We start from the raw sequence: 25,875 nt of genomic DNA on the forward strand, positions 1-25,875 counted from the left end.
TGATGATCTTTGACACACTGTTGGGATCCTTGAGACAGGAGCAGGACAGTTAAGTCCCTAATAATTTTGAGTTAATCTAGTTTGTTATTGTTGTTCATGTATCACTAAGAAACCTCACTATTATTTACCAAAAAAAAAAAAGAGAGAAAAGGTGCTTTAGGAATACTGGCATGGCTCAATTAGTCAAAGTCAAACTACCTTTATGATTTAATGTGCTTACCTGTGCAGGAAAAGGAAGAATTAACTCAGTCACTATTTTGGCAGATGAGTAGATCTTTCAAATATCATTGATGCTGCCTCAGTTCAAATTAATTACTCAACTGGAGATGTTAGACAGGATGCTGGAGATAGTAACAGCAGGTAAAGAGTAGACAGTCAACTTCATATTAACAGATCTATGCTGCCCTTTAAAAAAACTTTTTATTGTGTGTTTCTCAAGTAGAGTAAGACTCACTTTTATTCATTCATTCATTCATTCATTCATTCATTCACTTCTTCATTCCCTAAATAAGCGAAAACAATATCCGGAACTCTCCCTCTTTTAAACCTTCGGCTTCATTTGAAGGACGGATCGCCCCGCGTCACATCATATTCTGTCCGTAAGAGCTAAGTAGCTACACGCGCAGCCTCTTTAAAATTTATTTTGTCTTTTTTTTCTGACACCGACCGTGTCTGTGAAAACTGTTCATGGACTGTGTGGAGCAGAAAGAGCCAGAAGCGACGGCGCCGTCAGTTGTGGACAGATACTACACGCGGTGGTACAGAGCAGGTAAATGACGTCATTGCGTGTTAGCTGCTAATGTGGCTAACGTTAGTTAAAAAGTCCAAACCACAGAAGAAGAACACGAGACATGTCTGATATTATTCATTAATATAATATAAACGATGTGTTTGCTTTCAACAATATGTATAAAAAAAATGATTGTTTCATTTAGATATAAAGGGGAAACCGTGTGAGGACCACTGCATCCTGCAGCATTCAAACAGGTAACCAGGTGGAGTTAATGACACATGATGAGTCATTGTTATGAATAATAGTAAACACAGTGCACATTTGTTGTATTGTGTCAGTGTTGTGTTTTCTCACATGAAGACGATAAGAAATATTTGAACACCTGCCATAGAGATTCAATGCAAATCAATCCAATCCACTTTATTTATATAGCACGATTTTAGCAAACACAGGGTTTCCAAAGTGCTGCACAATACGATAGAACACAATGAATAACAATATAGAAACACAACAAAACATCAAGTAGATGAAAGAAAGATAGAAAACAATAAAAATAAAATGAATAAAAGGCACTAGATAAAATAAATGAAAAACAGACAAAAATAAGTACGTAAATAACAAAAAGCATGTATGCACATAAAATCAACCATCTACATGGTGTTAGAAGCCAAAGAGAAGAGGTGGGTTTTAAGAAGGGTTTTAAAATGAGTCAGAGAAGAGGTCTGTCTCACGTGCAGCGGCAATTTGTTTCATAGCTCTGGGGCTGCAACGGCAAATGCTCGATCCCCTCTGAGCTTAAGTCTAGCTTTAGGGACAGTCAAGAGCAGCTGGTCAGCTGACCTGAGAGAACGGCTAGGCATGTAGGGGTGCAGCAGCTCAGAGAGGTAGGGTGGGGCAAGGCAATTCAAGGCCTTAAAAGCAAATAAGAGAACTTTAAAATGAATCCTAAAATGGACAGGCAGCCAGTAGAGTGAAGCTAAAATCGGTGAAATGTGCTCAAATTTGTTTGTGCCAGTTAAAAGACGTGCAGCAGCATTTTGTACCAGCTGAAGATGACTAATCGAGGACCCACTAACCTCCAAATAAAGTGCATTGCAATAATCAAGCCGAGTGGTCACAAAGGCGTGGATTACTGTCTCAAAGTGCTGTCTCTGAAGGACTGGTTTTATTTTTGTCAGCTGCCTTAACTGAAAAAAGCTGGACTTCACCACAGCTTTAATCTGGCTGTCAAATTTAAGATCGGCGTCCACTTTTACCCCTAGATTTTTAACAATTGGGACGCGATAAAACAACACAAAGCACATCTTTCTAAAGTACATCTGGTTACCCGCTATTTTAGTTTTATTTCCATCTGAATATGTTAATACTCTTGTTTTTAAATGTACATTTTAGATTTTAAAGATTTGTGTCACACTCTGTTTAACTTTTTGGGGGCGGCAGTAGCTCAGTCCATAGGGACTTGGCAACCGGAGGGTGGCCAGTTCAGGCACTGCCGAGTTGCCCTTGAGCAAGGCACCGAACCCCCCTCCTCATCACTCCACGCATCTCTCTCCACATCGCATGTCTATGAGCCCTTGTACTGCATGCGTGTGTGTGTGTTCTGGGTTAAAAATGCATGTAAATAAAAATAGAGTGAAAAAAGAATTTCCCCGTTGAGAGATTAATAAAGCATCTCTTCTTCTTCTTCTTTTAATCTAAGCCACACTTAAAGTAACCATACACACTGATGTTGTAAAGGTCCAGTTGTGTAGGATTTAGTGCCAGCAGTGAAGTTGCCAATTGAATCTAAATGAATACTCTCCCTCATCTTCCAAGCATGTGGGAAAAACTCCGGCTGTGAAGTTAACATAAAAAGCAAAAGGGCATATCTAGAGTCAGTGTTTGGTTTGTCTGCTCAGGGCTACTGTAAAAAGTTCAACACGTCTGACTCCATGAAAGAGGACCTGCTCTCTCAGTATATGTAAAGGGCTCATTTTAAGGCAACGAAAACATACATTACTGAAAACATACATAATATTGTATTCACTTCCTACCAAAAGATCTTCCAAAATGTTACACACTGGACCTTTTAACTTTTGGTAATCCTTTTTGAGGGCACATTTTTTTTAATGTGTTTGTTCTCTACAGACTGTGTGTCATCACGTTAGCAGACACTCATCCGATTCTTCAGAATGGGCGGACGATCAAAAGCATCAATTACCAGATCAGTAATGGCTGCAGTCGGCTGAACAATAAAGTGTCTGGGAAGTCCAAGCGGGTAAATTCATAAAACTATGTGCAGAAATTTGTACTTACTACTGTACGGACATTTGAAAATGGTGATCTCTATTTTTCCTGTTACAGGGGGGTCAGTTCCTGACTGATTTTGCACCTCTATGTAGAATAACATGCACAGACGAAACCGAGTACACAGTCTACAGGTGAGACAAGTTTGTTTTTCTAGGCATACATTCCACATGCTGTATTTCAGTCACACAAATTTGTCGTCTTTCTAGCTGCATCCGAGGCCGTCTTCTTGAGGTCAATGAGAGTATTTTAGAAAATCCTGCTCTCTTGCTGGAAAAGGTAAATATAGATTTTTAATGTTACTATCATGTGCACACCTGAATACCATGTGTATGTTTGGCAGTAGTGTATTTCAAATAATTCACAAATCAGTACATTATACATTTGCATAAATATATAAACACACTTTCAATATAGTCAATAGTATCATTTATGGCTGCAGGATTAGATGAGTTTTATTGTCCACATGGGGAAACTGTTTCAATAATGTTTTGTCTGTCAAATTCAAACAGCCGTCCACTGAGGGATACATCGCTGTCATCCTGCCAAAGTTTGAGGAGAGCAAGAGCATAACGGAGAATCTCCTGAGCAAAGAAGAATTTGAGAGTCTCGTCTCTAAACGTACTGTTGCTCAATCACAACCTACTTGACAGAGCAAGAACGTGTTCTTGCCTTAAATCAAAACTCACCTGGTTGGGTGAAGACTAAGGACATTATCCTGGAAAGTGACATTCACCTTCAAAGGGACCATTGCATATAATGCAAGTACTGCACTGTGCCTCTAGAATATTATACAAAGTTTTTCACAGTTTTAGAAATTGAGGAATGTTTCAGTTCAAGTTCTTAATTTATTTGAATTTTCTAATTTGAAAAATGAGGAAAAAGGAAAGCATGACGAAATACTTGAAGACTTGTTTGTTACACACCCTCAACTAATATTCAGTTTGCTTTATTTTTTTAGAATGTCAATAAACACAGACGGTGATTTAAGAAAAAATATTGTTTATTTTTATGTGTCACTTTTAACCTTTCAGTTGTCAAAAGAATACATGGTCCAAAACTAGATCTGATTTCTTCACATCTGTAGCGCCACTATAATACCCAGCATCCTTAGCTGCTCTGACTGTACAAAGCGTCTCTAAAGCTTAATTCATTTCAGTCATTATCACACCCTCACCGAGTTAGTACCAAAGTCATTACCTCAGGATACTTACTGTATATACTGTTTATATATATATATATGTCTATGCTTCAAGTACCATTTTATAGATACCATATACCATTTAATACATACTGGCCTACTAGGCAGCTTCACAATGATAGTCTTCATAACAAGTACACTTCAAGGCTCCATTTGGTGCCAGTTCAGAATTCAGTTTCATTTCATTTGTGAGAAAATGTATAACCGTATACAGAGAATGATTTAATAATACCTCGGACAGTATAAAGTGAGGTCCTGACATCCCAAAAGCATAGCGATGAGCTTTATCTGACTTTTCAGTGGAACCAGGCCCAAATAAAAATCTCCAGTTTTGTACACTGAAGGGATTAAGAGCTTTATAATTTTATACAAGTAGCAAGAAGAAGATGACAGCATCTTCATGAGGACAATCATATTTGGCATTAAATCATCATGATTTTTGCATTCTGTTAACTAACATGGCACATGAGACAACACTCCATAGCAAACTGTATGGGAATTAGATATTAATCATATGTCATGGTTGTCTTTTTAAAATACTTCTTTATCCAAGTGAGATGCTAACTGCAATGCCAGTGATCAAAGACAGGATGTACCACTATGGATAATATTACAGTGTTAACAATACAAACCTATGACACATTGACCATAAACAAACACAAGGTTTTGGCGATGATGGCTTCATGCATGGTGAGTTTTCAGCCATTTCACTGTGTCGTTTTCTTTTTTTCATTAGGCTTAACGTGCGACACGTTTACAGAACACCACAAAGCAATTAGGCTTGTTACACAGAGGCACGTAGTGAAGACAGATGTATGGCTGAGCATCAGCAGGAGCTCTTTCCTGATTTCTGAGCAGTTTATCAACTCAACATCCAGATCAGTGATAAAAGTGACTCTGAAATCAGGTTTGTGTCAGGCCCCTCTCGCTCTTTACAGAGGCTCACTGCAAATGGCAAAGTCATAGTATTGGCTGATTGTCTCCATCTTGTGGACTGGAATGGAACTGGTGCTTCAGGGAACAAGCTACCTTGGGGCACAGAGAGCTTGGATCTGCTTTTTCCTCTGTAAACCTCAACAATTTATCATCCAAAACAGCAAATACAAAACTCTGACTGACCCAGGCAACCATCTTCACCCCATGATTCTAGCCCACCCTCTGGTGGGTGCATGTGGATGAGGGGCGTGAAGTATTTTCTGGATTACACGTCCTCCAGAAAAAGGTGAGGTTGGCTATGTGCTGCTCCAAGGGAGAATAGTGGAAAAGGGAGGTGACTATTTCCTGGATTATTTGCTCTCTAGGAGGTTGAGACCGGCCATGTGCTGCTCCAAAGATTTGACACCAAAGCCGTTGCTATTCTTGCTGTTGAGAGCTCCTTCCTCTTTGACAGGTGTGGATGCATCCTGCCTCTCTCTCCAGTCCTGTGGGGAACCCAGGCTACTCCTCTCAGACTTGTACTGCAAATGAACACAGCACGGAGAGGAAATGAAAATCAAGACCTTGCTATCTTTTGAAACTTCGACCTCTCCTGTTTTATTTTTGTTATCTGGTTTTAATGAAATAAATACACTTATGCTGCTAGAATGAATATTTCATATTAACAATGGATTGCATAACTACTTGCAGTTCCCTTCAGCTTCGGAGTATGGAGTGTTTCATCTTTTAGCTCATTATATTGGTTTTTCCAACTCACAGTGTTGCTGTTTTGCTTCACGCTCACCACTCTAATCAGTGAAGAAACTCCACTGCTTTTTACCAGCCCAGAGACTAGCTGGGGAACACAGTGGAGCATTTAGCAGCTCAACAGTTGTTAAAGACCAAAACAGAAAGCTACATGAGAGTATTAATATATTAGATTAACATTTGCAAAGGGGCCAGAGACATGACTCTAAATGAATCCTAATCAGTCTCTGTGTGTAAATTGTCAACTGTTTACCAAGTAGGTTTCGAAGTGGCCAAAAATCTGTTATTGCCAGTTTAATTATACTTTCTTTGGCTGCAGAAACTTTTCTGAGCTCTCTCTCTCTTTTAGTTTGGATGATTTTCATGTAGATTGTCAAGCTAATGTCAGTCATGGGTCCTGTTTAATAGCTCTCACCTTTCTGTTGAGCTTGTTGCAGAATGGGAGGAGGGAGAGGACCACAGTCAAGATACCTTTAGTTGTCTGAATGGATGAATCCACCTAGAGGCAAAGAAAACAAAATAATATTTTAAAAGGGGTAGCATAGATACACAATCGATACAAATGCACAAGAACATAGAGCAGCCTCAAAATCACACACACCACTATCTAACATTTCCTGCTCAGTGCTCTACTATACCAACGCTTCGGTGGGAACCAATACATATCAAAGAGATGCTCATTAATCAGCAGAGGGGTACACTATTCTTCAACCCGTCCTTTTGATTCCAGCCGACACCTTTATTACAAGGTGACCTAAGGTGGCTCATCCCCGCCCCAAGATACTCATTAATTCCTCACAGCTATTCATTAATCCATCCCGTGTTTAATAATGGCGTTACTCACAGATCACTCAAAGATAATGCTCTGCCAAAGCTAATTAACGCTTTAAGAAGAAACTACAGAAAGTCTGTTCACTGTGATGTTACTAATTTAATTTCTACCAAACTAAACAGACTTTGGGCACAAAAAAATATGATACAGAGACACACAAGCGTAGTAGTATGGGTACCTTCTGGAAGGTGGCAGTCTTGCCTTGTATGGGAGTCTTGGCCCCCATCTGCAGCTGTTGGCACAATGCCACCAGTTTCTCCATCTCTGTCACCACCAAAGACTTTTCCTCATCAACCAGCTGGAACAGAGAAATAGACAGAGTGAGGAAAACATGTCTGTCAGGAAAGCACAAGTTGTTTATGGTGGTGTTATCCGGGGAGTCTGGGTTAATATGTACAGACATTGATAGATATACAGGTCTGGATTTACAATGCTCTTCAAACACAAATCACAACAAGGAAAAGGGAGGGTGGAATAAAATCAGATTTAGTGTTGTTTGATGTAATCCATCAGCAAGCAGCCAGGTCATGATCTACTGCTTAAGTCTGTTATCCAGCTGAGTTAATCCCTACATCTCAGTCACGGGTGCCATCAATCTACTTCAGTTATATGACACCAACGACCTAAAAACACAAGCTCTTTTTTTTAGGGTAGCTCCACTCATGACCGGCAAAAGTACACAAAACCTCAATTAAAAATGCTCAAACTAATTTGCATAAATAGCCTGGTAATTTAAACTCAGGCAACACAGGTGTGCTACAAGTGCATTTGGTGCCAAAAAATTAGTGGCGTAGAGGTGAGGCAGAGGGACTCCATTAGCACCAGTTTGTTTGATGTAATTAATCAGAAAGCTTGAGGCAAGTTGAAGAGCTGGGCGTCCCGATTATGAATTGGCGGTCGCAGTCACCTCCCCCAGCCTCACCCCCTCCGTACATGCACATGTGCACAAACATACAGATCTACAGACGCAGCAGTGACAAATGGCAGTCGTTAATGGCTGTCAAAGAGACCCATTTAATTAAACTTGGAGGAACCGGGTAAGAAGTTTTGTGGAGGGCAAGAGGAAGGAAGGCACTGAGGCCACGTTAGTTTGTTGGATCTCAACTCAGAGAGGAGAGGAAGACGGTGAAAGTGTGTGACAGCCTTAATTTCCTGCTCTCGCTGTGTGATTTATAAGGCAGACCTGGCACTGTGGCATGCCAGAATGGGTGATATGGGTGTGTATGTGTGTGAGAGGTGTAACGTGGGTGGGGGCACAGGTGCCAGTGTGTGTGTGTATGTGTCTGCATACAGATGGGTTTGCAGCTCACGGTGTGCAAATAAATAAATAAATAATTGGCTCCTTTCCTTTTTTGGCTTCATTTTTTTTTAGCTGTTACTTCTAAACTGATTGATATAGTTTCATAACACTTTACTGCAGTCAGAGATTTTAGTACAGAGGACAGAACATGCAGAAATGTTTATATGTATTATTTGTTTTTAATATTCTACTGTATTCATATCATTACTTATATGTGCTATAATGTTTAATGTGTGCTAAATGTGCAAAGATTTTAGATTTATATCAGTGGTTGTGGAGAGAGAGATAGATAGAGAGAGAGAGAGAGAGAGAGACAGAGAGAGAGAGATAGATAGATAGATAGATAGATAGATAGATAGATAGATAGATAGATAGAGAGAGAGAGAGAGAGAGAGAGAGAGAGAGAGAGAGAGAGAGAGAGAGAGAGAAAGAGAGAGAAAAAGAGTTTTATTAGTATATACCTGGGTGGAAAAAATGCGGAGAAATGAGCACAGTTGGAGCCCCTCTTCAGAAAGAACCTTTGGAATGAGTCAGAGAAGACAAAAATAATAAAAAAAAACACACAAATACAAGCAAAACAAGAATTCTTTTAACTTTCAGCAGGAAGCTGTTCCGCAGTTTAACAAAGCCTGTCAGTAAATATTGTAAATATGAGATTTTATTTTTCTCTGCTCTTCTTATCAGGATGCCTTCCCGTCTCTTTCACCTATCGTTCTTCTTCCTCTCTTATCTTTCTTGCTCACCCCAAATGGAATAAATCCCGGCTGACATTTTGGGCCCTCTTTCTACAAATTACGGCACATTATTGGCAATGATCCCAATTCAATAGGATAGACTCCTCCATACAACATTGTTTGTTGTGACCTTCTGTGTCCGACGTGGCACTGTATTGCCATAATGATAAGCCGTAGTTACGCCCTATCAGATCTCCAAGACGGAAGTGAATCAAGGGATTCTGGCATTTACTACTGTAACCTATCGATCTGCCAGTCCAGTACATCTTTGGTTTAATGGAACGAGATGTGCATTCATTTGTAACTTTGATAAAACAGGAAGAAAACAGAGGATATGGATGCACATACCTCTGCTTGATGAAAAAGATCTAGTGTTGTTTTCAGCAGTCCCTCCCCTCTGGAGAATCAATATGGGAAAAACAGAAAATGGGGGGGGGGGGCATGAATGAGGAAGATGGATGGGAACAAAATACATCCACAGCAAATCAACACACACGGTTACTTAGATGAATTGCAACGATTTTATTTTCAGAATGAGTCACAGTCATGTCAACTTTGCCAGTGTCTCAAACTATGCCTGGTGAATATCGATAGCTGGGGGCTCTCATTAACACTAAGCCTCTAAAGGAATAACGTGGATCTTAAGAGGCTTTACAATGCTGAGCTCTGAAATGAATGTAACAGAATCAGCAGGCTGCGGATCTAAAATCAGAGCACGTGTGTGCCCGTGTGGTGCGGTTTGGTTACCTGGTAAACAGGTGCATGTTGTAGGCCATACTGGCCAGGCTCTGACTCTGTCGGACAATGTCGTGCTCCTGCTCCTCCCATTTCTCCACCTCTGTGTCCACGTCTGACGACAGCAGACGAAGCTCCAGACCCAGCTTGGCAATGCTCGTCTGCTCCTGCAAACACAGAAAAACAAAGACTGAAATATAATAGAATTTATAAATGTACATTAGCAAACAAGTTTATTTTCATTCATTTCATTTTCAACACACAGAGGAGTTGTACAATCAGCATAATCCTGCTTCCTGTGGTGGTACAGCGTGTGAAAAACTGCCGGCCAGCAAAATTGCAGCCTATTACCACATGAACACCATCAATTTTGCATGCGAGTGACACCACGTTTCTAGAGATGAATATACTGCTGTCAGAGCAGCGTGCAAGATGTGACGTGATGTATTGTGCTGAAAGCCAGAGGAGTTTATGGTGTATGCTACCTCTGCATCCAACTTGACAGCCTTGGCAGTCTTCAAGTTAGTGAGTGAGTGTTTCTGTGGGAAAAGAGAAGGGCATTAATCAGAGGATTACAAACCATTGGATCATTGATATATTCATGGGGAAGGGTGGTGTGATACTCACTCCAGGTCTGGGAAGCGACAAATAAGGTCTTTTGTCTCCTAGGAGTAGAGAGTTATTGTGATTATTTGAGCACAAGGTCACAAGAGAAATAAATAAATAAGTCAATCATGCAGCTATCCACACTTTTTCCAGGCAATTAGAGTGGCAATTGTGGTCATTTAATAATTATGGTAATGAAACTGTTTTGTTTTTATCACTGTCAACCCCTGACGCATTTTTATCATTCATCATAAACACAAACAGCATGGTTTGCTTTAATGGACTACAGGAACCATCGCGTTCTTGGGGGAGGATTAGGAGGAAATAATAAAAGCAAATCTCTCTCCACAGTGTCCATATTTTTACATTTTAACGCAGCACTTTGGCTTCACAGGAATATAAATGTGTGATGGATGTGATCCTTTCACCCACTGAGCTGCACTTCAAAATATTTACTCCGCTTTATGCGAAAGTCACATTCTTGAGGGCAGCAACATCTTGGAAATATGTCAAAACATCTTTCCTCGGTCTTTAAAATGTCTCAGGCTTACAGCATTTGAATACATGATAACACTTATATAACCTGATATAAACATGCATCTGTGTGAACAAGGACACATTTAAAGCCATTACAAGTATACACACTGAGTATCTAAATGTACTTTGTGTTTAAGTCAGTGTCAGTGAGGATACAAACAGCAGATTTGTAGGCAAGGCTGTCCATGACTTGGACACTTCAGGTAACTGGTACAATGACGAATAAAGAGTGGGCGTACAGAGGAGGAATGAATGCATGGGTGTTTAATGGCATTGACGTTGTCCCTTTTACAAAAAACTTCCCACAGTACATGATGATTAATTTCTAAAAGATGTCCTCACACGGCTATTGAAGTGTTCATAGGAAAAATAATAAATCAAGGTTTTATCAAGCAATTTGATTATTTTAAGCAGCACATTTAGCCTGTATTCACTTCTGTTTCTCTCTTTCTGAAAGGCTTCTTGCTCCTCAAGCATCTGCTGACTGTTCTACTGTCACGACCCACCAAAACGCACACAGGTCAGAAGTGAAACGCACCTCGTCTGCCTTCAAACACGTCATTGATCTCTCTCAGCAGCAGGGCCATGTCGCAGAGCTGCGACTCCCAGGCCTCACAGAACACCTCCAGGTTCTCCTTGGCGATCTTACTGGACGGGTGGAGGGCAAGCGTCTGCGCTGCCGAGATGATCTGAGGTAGAATGTAAAGTAATATTTAAATAAAGTTGGTCGGTTACCAAGACGAGGAACAAAATGTGGTACAATTCAAGCAAACTGTATGTGACATTTTTGTTTGTGTTTGTGGGGAGCCAATCTAAACATGGATGGTGTGATTATTCTCGCTGCACCATTCATGCCATTACACTGTGTAATCAACATTCATTTCATAATTATAAGTTAAAGCAAAAAACTTGTGATCATTTCACTTATGTCTAATATTATCTAATAATATCTATTTAATATTATATGCCCCCTTCCTTTTGGGCTGTGGGTAATAACAGGGCTACGGTTCTCTCTGAATAATCTCCTTTCATCAACAGCAACACAGCGAGACAGTAAACACAGACTTTGCTCTCTCAGGGTTCAGAGCAAAGCCTCAGTTCTACTCTTGCCCCCCATGAAACAAAGGCAGGAAATAAGCAAGCAAGCAAGTTAAATGTTACACATAATTTACTATAGTTTATAATACAGCTTCATCACACAACTTACATTAGTCCGATAGCCTGAAGTAATTAAAGTAACCCAGCAACTACAGCCTGTTTACACTAGTTAAATTAAAAGTGGTTAAACTCCGAAATCACATTATGATTACTTGCCAAACAAAATGCAGACTTCATTAAGAAAAGCTGTATTTGAGAGTTTAGATCAAATTTATATGGTCGGAAAGAATCAATCAACTGAAGGGATTTAATGTGGATAAGTACAGTTCACCACACCTCTGGTGCATAACACATCGTGTGTGTAAACAAGCTCAAGCATGCAACATGTTTGAAACACATGGGACAGTTTAGAATATCTGTCAATCAAGTGTGGGATATAAATCAGTGGAAGTAAGACAACAGTTAGACAACTAAATCTTATAAATATAAATTAAACTCAAACACACACACACACACACACACACACACACCACCACCACCCATCCCCTACAGTGAAGTATTTAATAGCCAATTACCCTCTGGGCCACCTGTCTATTACTTTGGGCACACAGAGAGACATATCACCACCGCCGACCCATACTGCAACGTTATTGATTGGTTGACCTTTGAACTTAGGAGCGGAGTCATTACTGCGGAGTCATGCGGGGCCTGACATTAACACTGCAGGATGGGAACATTCTACATTGCTGGATAATTATTGGCATGGACGGTTTCCAAGAGCAAACATAATTAGATCTGGGATAGGGGGACTAGGTGGACAGCATGTTCTCAGCCATCTTGAATGGAAGTCAGATGTAGGAGGTAGACAGTGGAGACGTGAGATAATTTGTCCATTGTCCCTCCCAAATGCTTCGAAGTAGAATATTACTCAGGTTTGATTTCACTCTCAGACTACTGTGAGACTAGTTTGACTTTGCTGACATATGATTAAAGTGTTGAATGGAACCAAACAGGTCTCAAGTTTAATTAAAGTTGAACCTGAATGTCTTTCTAGATGCGTCATGCCGCCATTTACGCTTCAAGTCAATAATGTCAACTAAAAAATAAATACATTTAAATCTTTGCAAAAAGTGTTTGGAGGGTTAAAGTTACCTGTGGACCAATGACATGGAAGGTCTCCTCAGCATGTATACAGGTGATCTCCAGAGGCTCTGACCCAGACACGTGGCACAGCAGCCGGCACGTCTGAGGGCAAAGATGCAGGAAGGAAAAGAATGATTGACTGGAGATCCTCCTGACATTTAAAAGTTATACTGCAGGAAACGAATCAATCTTAATATTTTGTGCATGTACTACCTTGCTACCAATTTAACTCATACTGGCAAAAACACAGTCATAGGTGATCATTCCTAATTGCATCACAGTGGACAAATTAGATATTTTTAGAGGTTTATACAATAACCTAATCACTGCATAGTCATCTTATCTGGTTGACAAAAACCCTTAGCACAAAACATTTTGTGCTTTTTGTAAATAAACTGAAGCTTATCATTTTCCAAAAAGAGCACCTTTACTCTGACACAGTGTTTATTTGTTAGGGCCACTAGCAAAGACATAACAAAGTCTGCATAGTGTTTTCCTGCTCAGTGTTTGCAGAGCAAAACCGCATGTTGACTTAACTTTGGTTGAAGATTACAAGTGTAGTTCACGTTCTCATTCATCTCAAACTGTATGTTTTTACTCGTTTAAACAAGTGCTTGTGGCATGCCAGCTATTTTGTCTAAGAAGGTAGATTGATAAGTACAGACAAATAAATATAAAATAACAGAAAGAAATATATAACAAACTAAACGTCAGGTTAGCACCTCTACTAGATGGTACTACCACCAAGAACCTCTCCCAGTCCCCTTTGCCCCGTACTACCTCCACCAGCTGCTCCTTCTGCTCGGTAAGCGTGCGTGAATACTCTGCCACTGCCTCCAGGTTCCCCTCGGCGCCTGCAGCTTTGAGAGCCCGTAAAGGCAACGTCTCCCCGTGAACTTTCAGCAAGTCTGAGGCACGGCCGACTGCAACCTTATGGAGCTGCGGGTGAAATCAAAGATTAAATTGCAGAATTTAAAAAAAAGGAGGAAACACAAGACAAAGAAAGGCGAGTGAGAGGCAGGAATGAGGGTGGATTTTAACGGAGGAAGAGCAGAGGTGACACAATGGCCAAGCTGAAGAGTGATGTGAAAAAGAAAAGAGAGAGAGTAATGTCTGGGTGTTTTTGTAACTGAGTACATCTACTGAGACTCAGAGCAGACGGGCAGAGCAGACACACACTGCTACTTACCTCTCGCCTGAGGTCGTTGACGCTCTGGCACGTCTTCAGGATGGCCACCTCCATGTCCTCTGTGGCCTCTTTGGCGTGGATAGACTGCTGCTCCAATGAAACACGAGATAAGAAGACGGGAAGAAAACATGAGGCTACATTCAGGCTACATGCAAATAAAGTGGGTCAACATGCAATTTTGTGTAATCAAACTAAAATGATTTAAACTATTTATTTAACTTAAATACTCTAGAACAATTTTCTTAATTTCATATTTTTAACCCTTAAATCCAGTTGGATAGTATATAACATATGTATATATTCTACTAAGCTTGCCACAATAAGAATCAAGACCACAAACTGGAGTGGGCAGAAGAACCAAGAATATTTGCACATTCAGACACTGTTCTCTGCAATTTGAAAACTTTGCAGTGTTCTGGTCTTTTCAATTCTCCAGATGACCTTCAATTGCAGAGGCTAGATGAGGCACTACTGTACAATGATGTAGCAGCGGTCTGTACTCTGAGCACGCTGAAAAAGTTTAAGAAAAAAAGAAACTGCAACAGAATGACTTGTGTTTCATTCCATCAACTCTGAAGGCCAAGGAGACTGCTGAATGGCAGCAAGACATAGAACAGTATGTGATGTTTCTCTCTCGGCTGAACAAGTCTTATTTTTAAAAAAAAAAAAGGTCATTCAGGTCGGTTATTATACTCCTGTTGTTCCAGGAAGGGACGTGTGAAAATAAAGTGAGTAGGCAAAGTGAATGAGCTGAGGAGTGTTCGAGAGTCTGTCTGTATAGATTTCTGTCTGTGTAGCATGTTTGTGTGTGTCGAGCAGCACTGCATGCCACAGTGTTCCCACTTGTATTATAAAAATGATTAAAAAATTGTTTCCCATCATCTTACACTGACACCCCAATCCAGATCACCTGTTTGCTTGGTTAACTCTTGTTTTGCATCTTATTATCATACTCTGTGTCTCACAGATCAGGCACTCATTATTATTCTTCATATGGTAGCATATGATTATTATTATAATATTCCTGTAGGCGTATGTGTGTCTGTGTAAGCGTGCCTGTTTGCGCAAACATACCGCCTCAACCCAGGCGTGCACCAGCTGCTGAGTGTCCTGGCGTGCCAGCTGGCACAGACCGAGGATGGCCTGCCGCTGCTCATGGCTGGTGTAGGCCGAATCAGTGAAGTCCTCTGTCCTCTCCACGAGTGCCTCCAACTGGTTGCTCATGCTCTGGGGTGACAAGGAGTACAGGTTCTCCCGCAGGCACTCCACACTGGACTGGAAAGGAAGAGTGTAGGGAAATGGGAAGTCATTGAATTTGAAGGAGCATTTTAAGGATTGTCGTGAGAGCAAAAAATTGAGGTGGCAGTGCACAAATGTTTTACTAACCAATGTACCGAGGGAGAAAGCATGATTTATTATCGAATTATCACTATGCACTTGACCTCATCAAGGATTGTGGGATATGGGTTTAGCTTTAGAGTCATCTTGGGCCAACAAAGGTGCACAATATATTCTGCAAACAGAATCTCAAGCACAGAAACATAAAAAAAATATGCATTTCTGTTTTATCCTTTATCCTCTCTTCTTTTTTTAAAACAAATATCTGATTTAAGAGAGGTTATGGTCTCTGCTTATGTGTCCTGCGATGTCAGGTTTACGTAGGCTTTTAGTTAAACTCTATAAAGCCATTCATTAAAAGCAATAAGCATCTCGGGGTCCTTTCATTGAAATACTTTTTTTTCTCAGAAAAGAGAAATTTCTTTCATTTGCCAGCACACAAGAGGAAAGAGAAGATTTGTCATAGTTATGTAGGTAGTATAGATAAGTCTCTGTGTTGATTGTCTAGATTAAGATTTGAAGATTTTCACTTCAGTCATTATTAATATAAACACATTTTAACAGAACATTTTTTAAAGGCTGTACCACAGTGATTTTAAAACTCAGCATGACGCTTCACCCACAAGAGGATCATTACTTAACTCCAGCATCTGTCAGGCGAGCATCGCTAACCTTAAGCCTTTACCGAGATATGTAGCGTCTCCTTCGCTGAGACTCATTTCTGAACCTACCTTAAAGTCCTTGATGCCGTCATAGATGCTGGCAGGAAGGATCTTGTTCTCCCCGCAGCTCCGTGCCTCAGTGACTATCTCGATGACCTGCTCCAGGGCACAGCGCATTCGATGGAACACGGCGTCTTTGTTGATCCGTGCCGACTCACAATCTGGATGCCTCAGGCAAGTCTTTGGAAGGAATTCGAATTGAAATGTCAAAGCTTGCATCCTCCTCTACTCTTGTCAATTTCTACCCTTTTTATACAAGTATCTCAACCCCAATTATTCACCCTCTTACTTGTGATTTGAATATCACCATTGATCGCAGCATTTAAGAAACCTTGAAATCAGATAAACTCGAGAAGGTCCTAAATATTTCAACTGGACATAATCCATAACCCTTGCCCAGAGGTGCAGTGTTGGTGCACCAGCTGTTTACCTTGGAGGCTGTGAGGAGCATCATGGTGCATTTCTCCAGCACTGCTCTGGCTGCTGCCATCCGCGCTTTCTTCTTCTCATCCTTCAAGTCCTGTAGCACAAAGACATACACACCAGATGTTAATGGGTGGTTTTACTTTAGTTGCAAATTCGAAGAACTCTCGAGGTGTCCGAGGGACACGATCATCAAATGCAGCAAATCCCTTTCATGCTGGTATGAGGAGACATGCAAATGTGACTCAGATTCCTCTCCAAGTCACACACATGAAACTTCTGACATTAATTGTCATCTAATGACGGCAATGACTTGCTGCTTCCAAACAGAAATACAGCTTGGATTAGTAGGTAGATATGGGATTTGAATAAGGCAGCTGAATCTACTCCTCTCCCAACACTTTACTATGGATAAAAAGGAAGATGTGATGCCATTATGAGTGCCTCTGTGCTCGCCTGGTTTCAATAGATAAAGATAGTAGATTTTTCTAAAGGGCTGTGTGCTTGTGCATACTGTATGTGCACATGCGAGCACAGGAGTAGAAGAAGAAAAGATGATCCAGAAAACAGGGTGGCAAATGAGTAGAGGAGAACATGATGTGTGTGTCAAAACAGGAGCCCTGAGGAAAATGCAGAAAGTAGGGTGGTCCTCTGTCCCTGTCGAGATATCGCAGCCGTTGCACTTTACATCAGCTTCTGCAGGCAAAGCGCTTTAGTTGCAGAAGCTGAATGTGTGCATCAAAGTAGGATTATCAGTCTTTGACAGAACAAAGCTTAAATGCTTTGGGCAAAAGTTTTGCTTTGCAAATTAACCAGGGTATAGGTGATCCTAAAGCATAGGTCTGCTCATATCGCTGTAAATCGTGACGTACCGTGTTGGATGAGTGTGAGTCATAATTGGCTTGTATGTTTCTTTTATGGATTTGAAAAATTAATAGATACAAACTGAAATAAGAAAACTTCAGTTTGAGAAAAAGACAAGCCTGAGGACACCTTGTTACTTCTAATTATTTGATTTTTTTTGGGAAGTGTAAATATCCACCACCTGCTTGTACATTCAATACCATGTTTAGAAAATCCCAGCTTGTTAGAAGATTACATCTACATGAATAAACAAAATGTGCTCAGTGTTGCATAAATGAGGAAACAAATTACTGCATGTTTTATAAACATCACTATAACCACATGCAGCTTTTTTTTAATTTTTATTTTTTACATACACCACATTTGCATGGCATTTATTGGGAGAAATTTACAGTGTGCTGATAATATTTTTTTTTTTTACACTCTTAAAAACAGAAAAGCAGAGAGTTGGTTTCTTGACATGCTACTCACGTTCTGTCGGTCTCCAGTGAGGTGAGCAAACTCCACCATCTCATTGCCAAACTGGCTGAAAATCTGAACAAATTCCTGGAAGGTGCTGACTCTTTCCAGATGGTCGAGGGTAACCAGGACCTGCGAGGAGTGAAAAGATCAGGGTAATATGGTGAACGGCCTCAACCTGTTTCTGATCATACACTATGTTTACATCCCAGGAGTGACTCGGCAAGAGAACCAAGAATAATTTTTTTTTTAATTATTTTATTTCTGTTTTCTGTAGTAATAATGTCTCACTGTGATGCAGTTATATCAGTGATCTAAAACCAGCAGATTAAGAAGTTCCTAACCTGCACTTTAGTTAATAGTAGTCCATGTGGCTGCTAATTTAGCTGGTGAGGGTAGGCTTGCTGGCAGCGGTAACGTAGTAGCTTTTATCCACCCCAGACAAAGAGAGGGAAGGGATGTAATTGTGTTTGCCAGTAATGGAGAACAGGGAGCTGTCGACTGTCTGTACAAACGAGGCTAACCAGTCATGATTAGGCTCCCTGTTTCCATTCTTGGCTCAGTCTACAGCTACATCTGCATCATACTGTCTGGCTAAGAGCATAGCCAGGTACATTTAAGAGACAGTCTCTTGCTCTGTGTTTTTATGTGGCTGCTAAATGTGCTGCTTCCCTTCAATTACCTTCCGAGTGCTCTTTCAGGGAGCCAGTGCTCATCTATTAGAAAATAAAGGATTCAGGATGGGGTTTGCTAAGGAAGAGAGCGTATGCGTATCCTTAATGGTCGTGTCATCTTACATCTGCATGTCTCACCTTGTTGCGTGATGTTATTATCTGTTTGATGACGATGCGATCAGCTAAGACCAGGACCTTGGTGACTGAGGAGAGCAGCAAGCGGGCAGCTTTCACCATCCCTGTCCTATCGCTGAACACTGTGATACGTCCGTCTGACGGGGTCGGCAAAGCTGATCCCACATCTGTCAGCTGGGCTATGGCATCACCTGCAAGGGTGAGGAGAAGGGTTAGCTTGGTTCAGCCACAGAGCTTGACAGAAGTATTTTGCCTGATATTATCTTGCTTCCTCACTGCATGGATTGCCCACTGGCATCAAACTTCAAAGATGAAAACACATAATTTTGTAACTGTAAGTGGAGGCATTCATACAAAGCTTATGAGATTGCTTTATTATAATGCATAAAAAAAAGAACAATAAAAAACGGAAAAAAAAATTAATTTGGAGAGACGGTGCAAAAGGACTTTCGGTCAGACGTGAGAGTTTCCGGTTAACTGCCAGATAAATCAGGGGTCTCCTCCCAGTTGTACGGACAGACCCAGAACATGCTGGAGGGCGTACATATCCCATCTGGCCTGGGAGCTTTCAGGGATTCCCTGGGAAGAGTTAGAGGATGTGTTGTCGGCCAGAAAGACCTTTAGGCGATTTTGCTTGTGCCTGCTGCCACAGAGATCTGGACCCAGATAAGATAATGGATAATGGATAGATGGATGGTCAATTGATAATTTGCCAAATGCCCTCCAAGTTAGTTCAGACAGTGTGGAGGAATGTTCTTCCAATCTGTCACTTGTCACCTCCAGGAGAGCATGTATTCGTGGACAGGATGAAGCACAATGCTACTATATACAACACAGTGGGCCTGACAGCTATGTCGGCCTGACCTAAACACTTCTGGCATATGCTTTGGGGATTATGCAAGTAGTTTTGGGGGGCAGACAACTGAGCTCCTTATATACAATTGGCAAACATGCTATAGCAAATTTATACACAAAATATGCAAATTTTAAAAAAGCATTTCCACGCAGTCCAACTTTCCTTTTTTCTCTCTTTCTAAGCCTGCGTGTAAAAGCCCTGAAACGGGAAGAATACAGAGTTTTAGCCTGAATACACATCCCCAAAATAGTACCTATCAAGAGTAAAATGCCCAGAGTTAAGAGCAAGAGGGGGTGGGAGAGAAATTGCAGGGAAAGACAGAGCTCAGAAAGGAGGGGGTAGGGGAGATAGCTATGCGGGTCATGCAGCTTGGCTGTCTTTTTGGTTTGACTGGTCCTTAAAAAGAAGCAGCACTGACGAACTGATTGCATCCGACAGGCTGCTTTTCAGTGCCAGCTCCACTAACCAGTTAAAACATCTAGCCCTGACTCACAAAGACTGCTGCCTAACCCCCATGATACTAACAGAGAGGAAAGCAGAGTGAGCCAACTCTACCATCTGAATCCCAGATTATGGATGAGGATAGATTTTTCATTAAACACAAAACAAAGCTATCCCTTAGTTATCTTCTGTATTCACAATCTTTGTATATTTAACTCACAGTGAAAAGCAGTTTTGTTCCTACATGGGAAATCATGCAGCAGGTGTAATGAATTCTGCCTTTTTCTGTATGATAAATTTATTATTCATAAGTGAAAACTTGAAAAGGTGATTCTTGATGTGTCGCTACAGTGCTTGCAGCCAGTCGATCTCAAATGACTCAATGGATTGCAATGTTTGCAGGTGGTTGGCGATAAAAAAAAAAAAAAAAATCGATACAGATATTTATGATCCCCTCAGGATGAATTTTATTAACTTTGGTGATTTGTCAACTTCATCTAATGCCATCATTAGTTTGAAACGACTGATACTTTTTGTGGTTTGTGAGAAAATACCTCCAAAACAATCTCACCAGCCTCAGTTGTACTTTGTGTTGAGCACTAATTTGCAAAGCATGCTAACTTAAATAATTAATAATCAATTGCCTTAAAGACTTTAACCAATCAAAAATGTATAAACCAACAACCCATGTTGTGTGTTCTGTTTCTCTAGAGCTTAACTTTTAGGCCACAAGAGGGCGTACCTCACCTCTGCACTACTACTGGCACAACAATGGAAAGGTCAATTGGAGATGATGAGGCAGATGAAAGTGGCAAAATGTAGTCCAGCATGGGAGCATCTCACTGTAAAGCGGACCATGTAAATATTGTGACCTCATCTTTGAATACAGCTCGAGTACAACATCAGTGTTGTGCCATATGAAAAATGGCACCCAGTGGTGGACGTGGAGCACCAGCGTCCAAACAAACTATCACACCTGCGTTACCTAGAAGAGGCTGTAGTGATGTGTGCATGCAGACATAATAATGCACAAAATTGCAACGTCTCTATAGCAAAATAAAATAAAAACATTGCTGGAGACTTGTTTCTGTATCATTCCACAGTGAAAAGTTGCTGTGCTGGTACTGCACTTAAAGGCAATCATATCCCCTCTTTTTATTTTACCACCTTACTGCTATGCACACCCACTGTATGTGCTCAGATCATTTTGAACTACCATCTCACCTTAAATCTTTCTGAGGGAGAAAGAGAAAGTGAGACAGAAGCACGCAAATGTGAGAATGACACTGAGAGACTGAATGAAAGAGACAGAGATCCAACACAGATTGCCTTCACTGACCTGCCTCATTGGATCTGTCCACCGCTCTGATGATGGGTAGCATCTAATTAAAGTAGTGCTTTCAGCCTGCCTTTATTTCATTCATTATGGCGCACAAGGCTGAAGCCTGCCTGATTAAACTCTCCCTCTGGCTAGGTATTAGAGAAATGTCAATCCTTCACTAACTAGCCCTTTTCTCTCCCAGAGAATTAAAGACTCGAAAAATTCTCTTTTTTTTCATCCCTGAAGATGTCTCCATTATTTCTTTTTAAAAAGATGAGTTATAAATTTCTTCTTTTAAAAAAAAATCAGGACACAATTGTGCAGTGTCCATTAGGAGAAGTGCAAGGGAAAACTGTGTACACCTCCCTAAGAGGAAAGTGGGAACTGGAATAAATTAGTCACAGTGGGGAATCACACATATACTTTACTTGTCCTTGTGCTGCACACGCACACATTTTCACACACACACATTTTCTCATCAGTCTATTCTCCTCCTCCCACTAGCGCTCTCTTTGTCTGAGTTTTAGCCGTCTTTTCAAATCAGTGCCGTGTGAGGATTAAACGCTTTCCTACACAAGCCGGTTCCACCAAAATAAACCTATTATCACAGTGTTGTGTCTAAATTCCTATCCGATGTGATATTGTTTCCGGCCAGTTCTGTGGGAGGCTAAATGAGGTCCTTGTTTTGCCTGATAATAACTAAGTTTCCAGACATAAAGAAGAGTTTCTCCGAGGGGACTACTATCCAAACAAAGTTAAGACAGACAGGACAATACAGGGTTTTGAGTATGTGCGTTTTGAGTGTGTATTTTTAGCAACAGCAAAAGGTTACAACAAAGTGAGACAGAGAGAAGCAAGTTCCTGACAAAACCATCACCTATCGTTTCACAGGTTCAACAAAAGTTGAGAGTGATCCACACATTCTTGTTTCTTCACAGTGGTTGTCACTGTTTTCAACCCGCTACAATCTTTCGTACTTTTGTCTCTCTCACTTGTTTCCATACCTGACATATCCATATGTCCAAACAGATTTGGCCTATTGCATTTACACATGTGGATGTGGACTACACCCTGGACAGTTTGCAAGTCTATCACCCAACCTGAATGTTTTTAGAATGGGGAAAAAACTGCAGAAATGCAGACATGAGAAGAAATTTAAACTCCATATAAAAAGGCCCAGACAGAAAATGAAATTAGGGGTCCTGACCTCAGGTTGAAAAATATTTTTCAACGTAACACAGGAGCAATCTATGTGGCAGTGAATATCAGGAAAACTACTCCTTCAATCTCGCCAACAGCTTGACGCATAAAGTCCTCAAGAGCCTTCTATCAGAATCTATTATAGCTGTGCTTTTCCAAGCCAGTGCTGACACATTCATTCCCTCCTTCTAGACAGGACCCTTGGGTGAAGAAGCACTTTTTTCAATCTTTACTTCCAACCTAATAACAACAATGTCTTTAGATCACTCTGGAGGTCCTCTGGTATAATGCTGTTTGACAGCCAGGCTGTCCAGACAAATCGAAATTTGCTCAAATTTGATAACAGTGCGAAGCCTGCAGGTGATGCCGGGTGCTTTATGAGACTGTCACAGTTTGTCTTAACAAATAAACACTGATGAGAAGACAATAACTTAAGCCTTATTGGGTGACGAGCTAAATCAGCCTCAATGGCAATTTGTGAACATCATTAGGCCACGCTTGTGACAGGAAGATACAGTACCCACTATGAATTTAAAACAAAATAAGTGCCATGGCCTCCAAAAGAGAAGCATGCGACAAAGTGTTGAGTTGAAGCACGCTACCTGCTCTGCGTGCCTCGAAGCAGGCTTGACCCATCTCATTCTTCAGCTCATGGTTTTCTGTGGCGATGGCCTCCCCGACAGCAACAAAACGCCCCACAGCCACACTCACTGCCTGGCCCACCCTGTGTATGGCTGCCAGGGTGCGCTCTGACTTCTTTGGCTTGTCTTTATGGTTGATCAGAGTGGTGATCTGTAGGAATGTGTGGAGAGACAAAAAAAGAGAAAGACAGACATTACTTCCGTTATTCCATTTCATTCAAAGCTTGGAGGAAGATAAATGAATACACAAGTTGCATGTTGCCAATCTAGAATCATGACCTCTTGTTTAACAGTGAAAGTATGCTGTGATTACATCAATATCATAAAACAATATCTTTGATAAGGGACCATGTTGAGTCTGAAGCACACACTCCATTTGCTTATCAGCAGAGAGGAGTTTCCTGCCTGTACAGCTACGGGAGGAGATAACGTTCTGGAAGACGCGGCATGGATAACTTGCTATGCGTGTCAGAAAAGACAGAGAAAGTGAAAGCATATCTACAGCACAAACACACACACAATCTCAAACACACCCAACACAATACTTCACAAAATATGAAAAAAAAAAAAGAGAAGCACCAGATAGGCACACACATCCTCTGTGGCAAATACAAGACCAACAGGAGCCCACGAACACATACACCAAACTCAGGTGGGGCCTCTTAGTGGTAATTGAGGGTATCAATTATGAATGGATAGAGCCAATTATCATCAATTATTTATTGATTGCTTCCACTCTCCTCAGCTGTTATCATTGTGAGTGTGAGTATGCGTGCGTCGAACCATTTGGGTGGTGATTTTAATTGGTCCACAGCTGCAGGTGGTCCAAGTGGGGAATCTTTTACAGTGAAGTCTTTGTGGGCTACAGAACACACGCTGGTTCTGCTGAGCTCAGGCTGAACGACACAGGAATACAACACACTGAAAGAATCTGAATGAAATCCTTTGAAATGTGTTACGTGACTTGACTTTGAAAGTGGACACACTGTTAGAGCTCAGCACCTACCAGGTACAACATGGGCCAGATTGTTAATTGTTGCTTTTAGTTATCTGGGTGGTGGCCTGTGGCTCGCTTTGTAATTAATAAAAATCCAAAGACAGATAGACACTTTATTGATCCTGAGTGAAATTCAAGCATCCAGTAGCAGCATGAGACACAGTTAACACACATTAAAATTAAGCTATACTACAGTAATCCCTAGGCTTGACTAATTGATGTTTTATTTATTTCCATCCATTAAAATGTCAGAAAACAGTGAAAGTGACCATTACAATATCCTAGGTGAGGCAATTAAATGTCTTATTTTGTCCAACCAAAAGGCCAAACCCCCAAATTATTCAATTTACTATAAACGGAAGACCAAGAAAGAAACAATTTCTCACATTTGAAAACCTCAACCATTACATGTTTGCATATTTATTTGAAGGAATCTAATAGAATATCAAAATAGTTGCTGACTCAAACTAAACTCTACATTACAGTTTACAGAGTCATGATTGTTAATGGCAGACCACAAAACGACGACTGTAAACCTGCCACGTGTGCCTCCTGACTTTGAACGCCACAACACTAAATAAGGCTGAGTCAGCAAGCCTCTTGAGTTGCTGTCCTGTGAGACATGACCCACATTAAAACTATACATCACACATCATCCAACACTGACACAAAGTACCACCAAGTTTTCTTTAAACTGATATCATGACATCATGTTTAACACGCCTCAAGTAGATTCACAGAATCAAGCCTGCATGCTCATCAGCATTGCGCACAGCAAATGACTTTCTCTTGAGAAATACTTTTAAAAAATCCCTTCAGTAATAAAAGGTCATATCTGTATCTGCACAGTTCTGTTCAATCACAAAGTAGTTTGTAGTGTTGTTGTATGAAGTTTGTGATGGATTTAAAGAAAAAGTCAAGATATGAACGAACAAAACATGCATTGACTAACATAACTAAATTACTCCCCTATCACTGTAGGAGCCATGAAGGTGCTCAGAAGCATAATAAAAGACTGCAGTTGTATCAATGTGGTCTATGTGTATATGTGAGTATCACAGTGTAAGCTGCTCTGATGAGTAGTTGTTTAAATGGCACAGGCAGGCAGTTGAAATAAACTTTTTTTCTTCTTCTAAACTTTTCTTGCTCTCCATTGTTCTGCAGCAAGACCCTGACCCTAAAAGTACTCATAAAGCCCTCCATTCGCCCACTATTCAGAGCTTGTTGTCTGTCTCAGTATTAGAGCTTCCTTTCCTTGTGAGCCCAGTGTTTTTTTCCACTGACTCACAGAGTAGGCTACTCTTTAGAAAGCACCAACGCTGACTGGCTGGACATTGTGCGGCTCAACAGTGGGAATTAGGGCACCGTGACACATGATTCAGACCTACGTCAGAAAATGGACTGCTGTGCAGGAGACATTCACTTTATACAACAGACCTGATTTCTGTGATGGCAAATATATTTGTCCCTGCTTTTTTTTGGAAACCTGTGCGTCTTTTGTACAACCGAAAGTGTATGTGCAAGGTATTGCACATGCTTTTTTTTAATGTTTGCAGGGTGCATGCATGTGAGAATACAGAGAAAGGCGTGACTTTTACCCCAGAGGACTTGTATAAGCAAATGGTGACACTCAGGAACACTCAGGCTGGCGCTGATCCAGAAGCCAGTGTTCAAGTGGGGAGAGAGCATGAGAGAGGAACCTGTGAGTGTGTGCATGTGTGCATGTG

At 40.8% G+C, this 25,875-nt stretch overlaps 2 protein-coding genes across 2 annotated transcripts in view; one reads left to right on the forward strand and one right to left on the reverse strand.

Annotated features, from left to right (window-relative positions):
• Positions 1-543: 543 nt before the first annotated feature.
• On the forward strand, positions 544-4,016 carry abitram (actin binding transcription modulator). Its single transcript, XM_010734777.3, has 6 exons — positions 544-769; positions 936-987; positions 2,861-2,990; positions 3,077-3,153; positions 3,229-3,298; positions 3,532-4,016. The coding sequence occupies exons 1-6, from the start codon at positions 688-690 to the stop codon at positions 3,667-3,669; spliced, it is 549 nt and encodes a 182-aa protein (XP_010733079.2). The 5' UTR covers positions 544-687; the 3' UTR covers positions 3,670-4,016.
• The window catches only part of ctnnal1 (catenin (cadherin-associated protein), alpha-like 1), a 46,684-nt gene continuing 24,813 nt past the window's right edge, over positions 4,005-25,875 (reverse strand). Inside the window, exons 2-19 of the mRNA XM_019264348.2 lie at positions 23,113-23,302; positions 18,696-18,883; positions 17,896-18,015; positions 16,568-16,657; positions 16,147-16,317; positions 15,152-15,352; positions 14,078-14,164; positions 13,669-13,827; positions 12,898-12,990; positions 11,186-11,336; positions 10,132-10,169; positions 9,990-10,043; positions 9,517-9,671; positions 9,118-9,166; positions 8,497-8,553; positions 6,914-7,033; positions 6,319-6,402; positions 4,005-5,677 (exon numbers count right to left, since the gene is read on the reverse strand). Of these exons, the coding sequence (XP_019119893.1) occupies positions 5,507-5,677; positions 6,319-6,402; positions 6,914-7,033; positions 8,497-8,553; positions 9,118-9,166; positions 9,517-9,671; positions 9,990-10,043; positions 10,132-10,169; positions 11,186-11,336; positions 12,898-12,990; positions 13,669-13,827; positions 14,078-14,164; positions 15,152-15,352; positions 16,147-16,317; positions 16,568-16,657; positions 17,896-18,015; positions 18,696-18,883; positions 23,113-23,302 (2,178 nt within the window). The 3' untranslated portion in view covers positions 4,005-5,506. The remainder of the gene's footprint in view (positions 5,678-6,318; positions 6,403-6,913; positions 7,034-8,496; positions 8,554-9,117; positions 9,167-9,516; positions 9,672-9,989; positions 10,044-10,131; positions 10,170-11,185; positions 11,337-12,897; positions 12,991-13,668; positions 13,828-14,077; positions 14,165-15,151; positions 15,353-16,146; positions 16,318-16,567; positions 16,658-17,895; positions 18,016-18,695; positions 18,884-23,112; positions 23,303-25,875) is intronic.

This window comes from Larimichthys crocea, chromosome XIII (genome assembly GCF_000972845.2).
Source record: "Larimichthys crocea isolate SSNF chromosome XIII, L_crocea_2.0, whole genome shotgun sequence".
Lineage (NCBI taxonomy): Eukaryota > Metazoa > Chordata > Actinopteri > Sciaenidae > Larimichthys > Larimichthys crocea.

Bases quoted from the DNA above. Each gene is read 5' to 3' on its own strand.
- abitram (XM_010734777.3), top strand. From the start codon at position 688: ATGGACTGTGTGGAGCAGAAAGAGCCAGAAGCGACGGCGCCGTCAGTT. The intron at 2,991-3,076 runs GTAAATTCATAA...TTCCTGTTACAG, and splicing joins TGTCTGGGAAGTCCAAGCGG to GGGGGTCAGTTCCTGACTGA. The intron at 3,154-3,228 runs GTGAGACAAGTT...TCGTCTTTCTAG, and splicing joins ACCGAGTACACAGTCTACAG to CTGCATCCGAGGCCGTCTTC.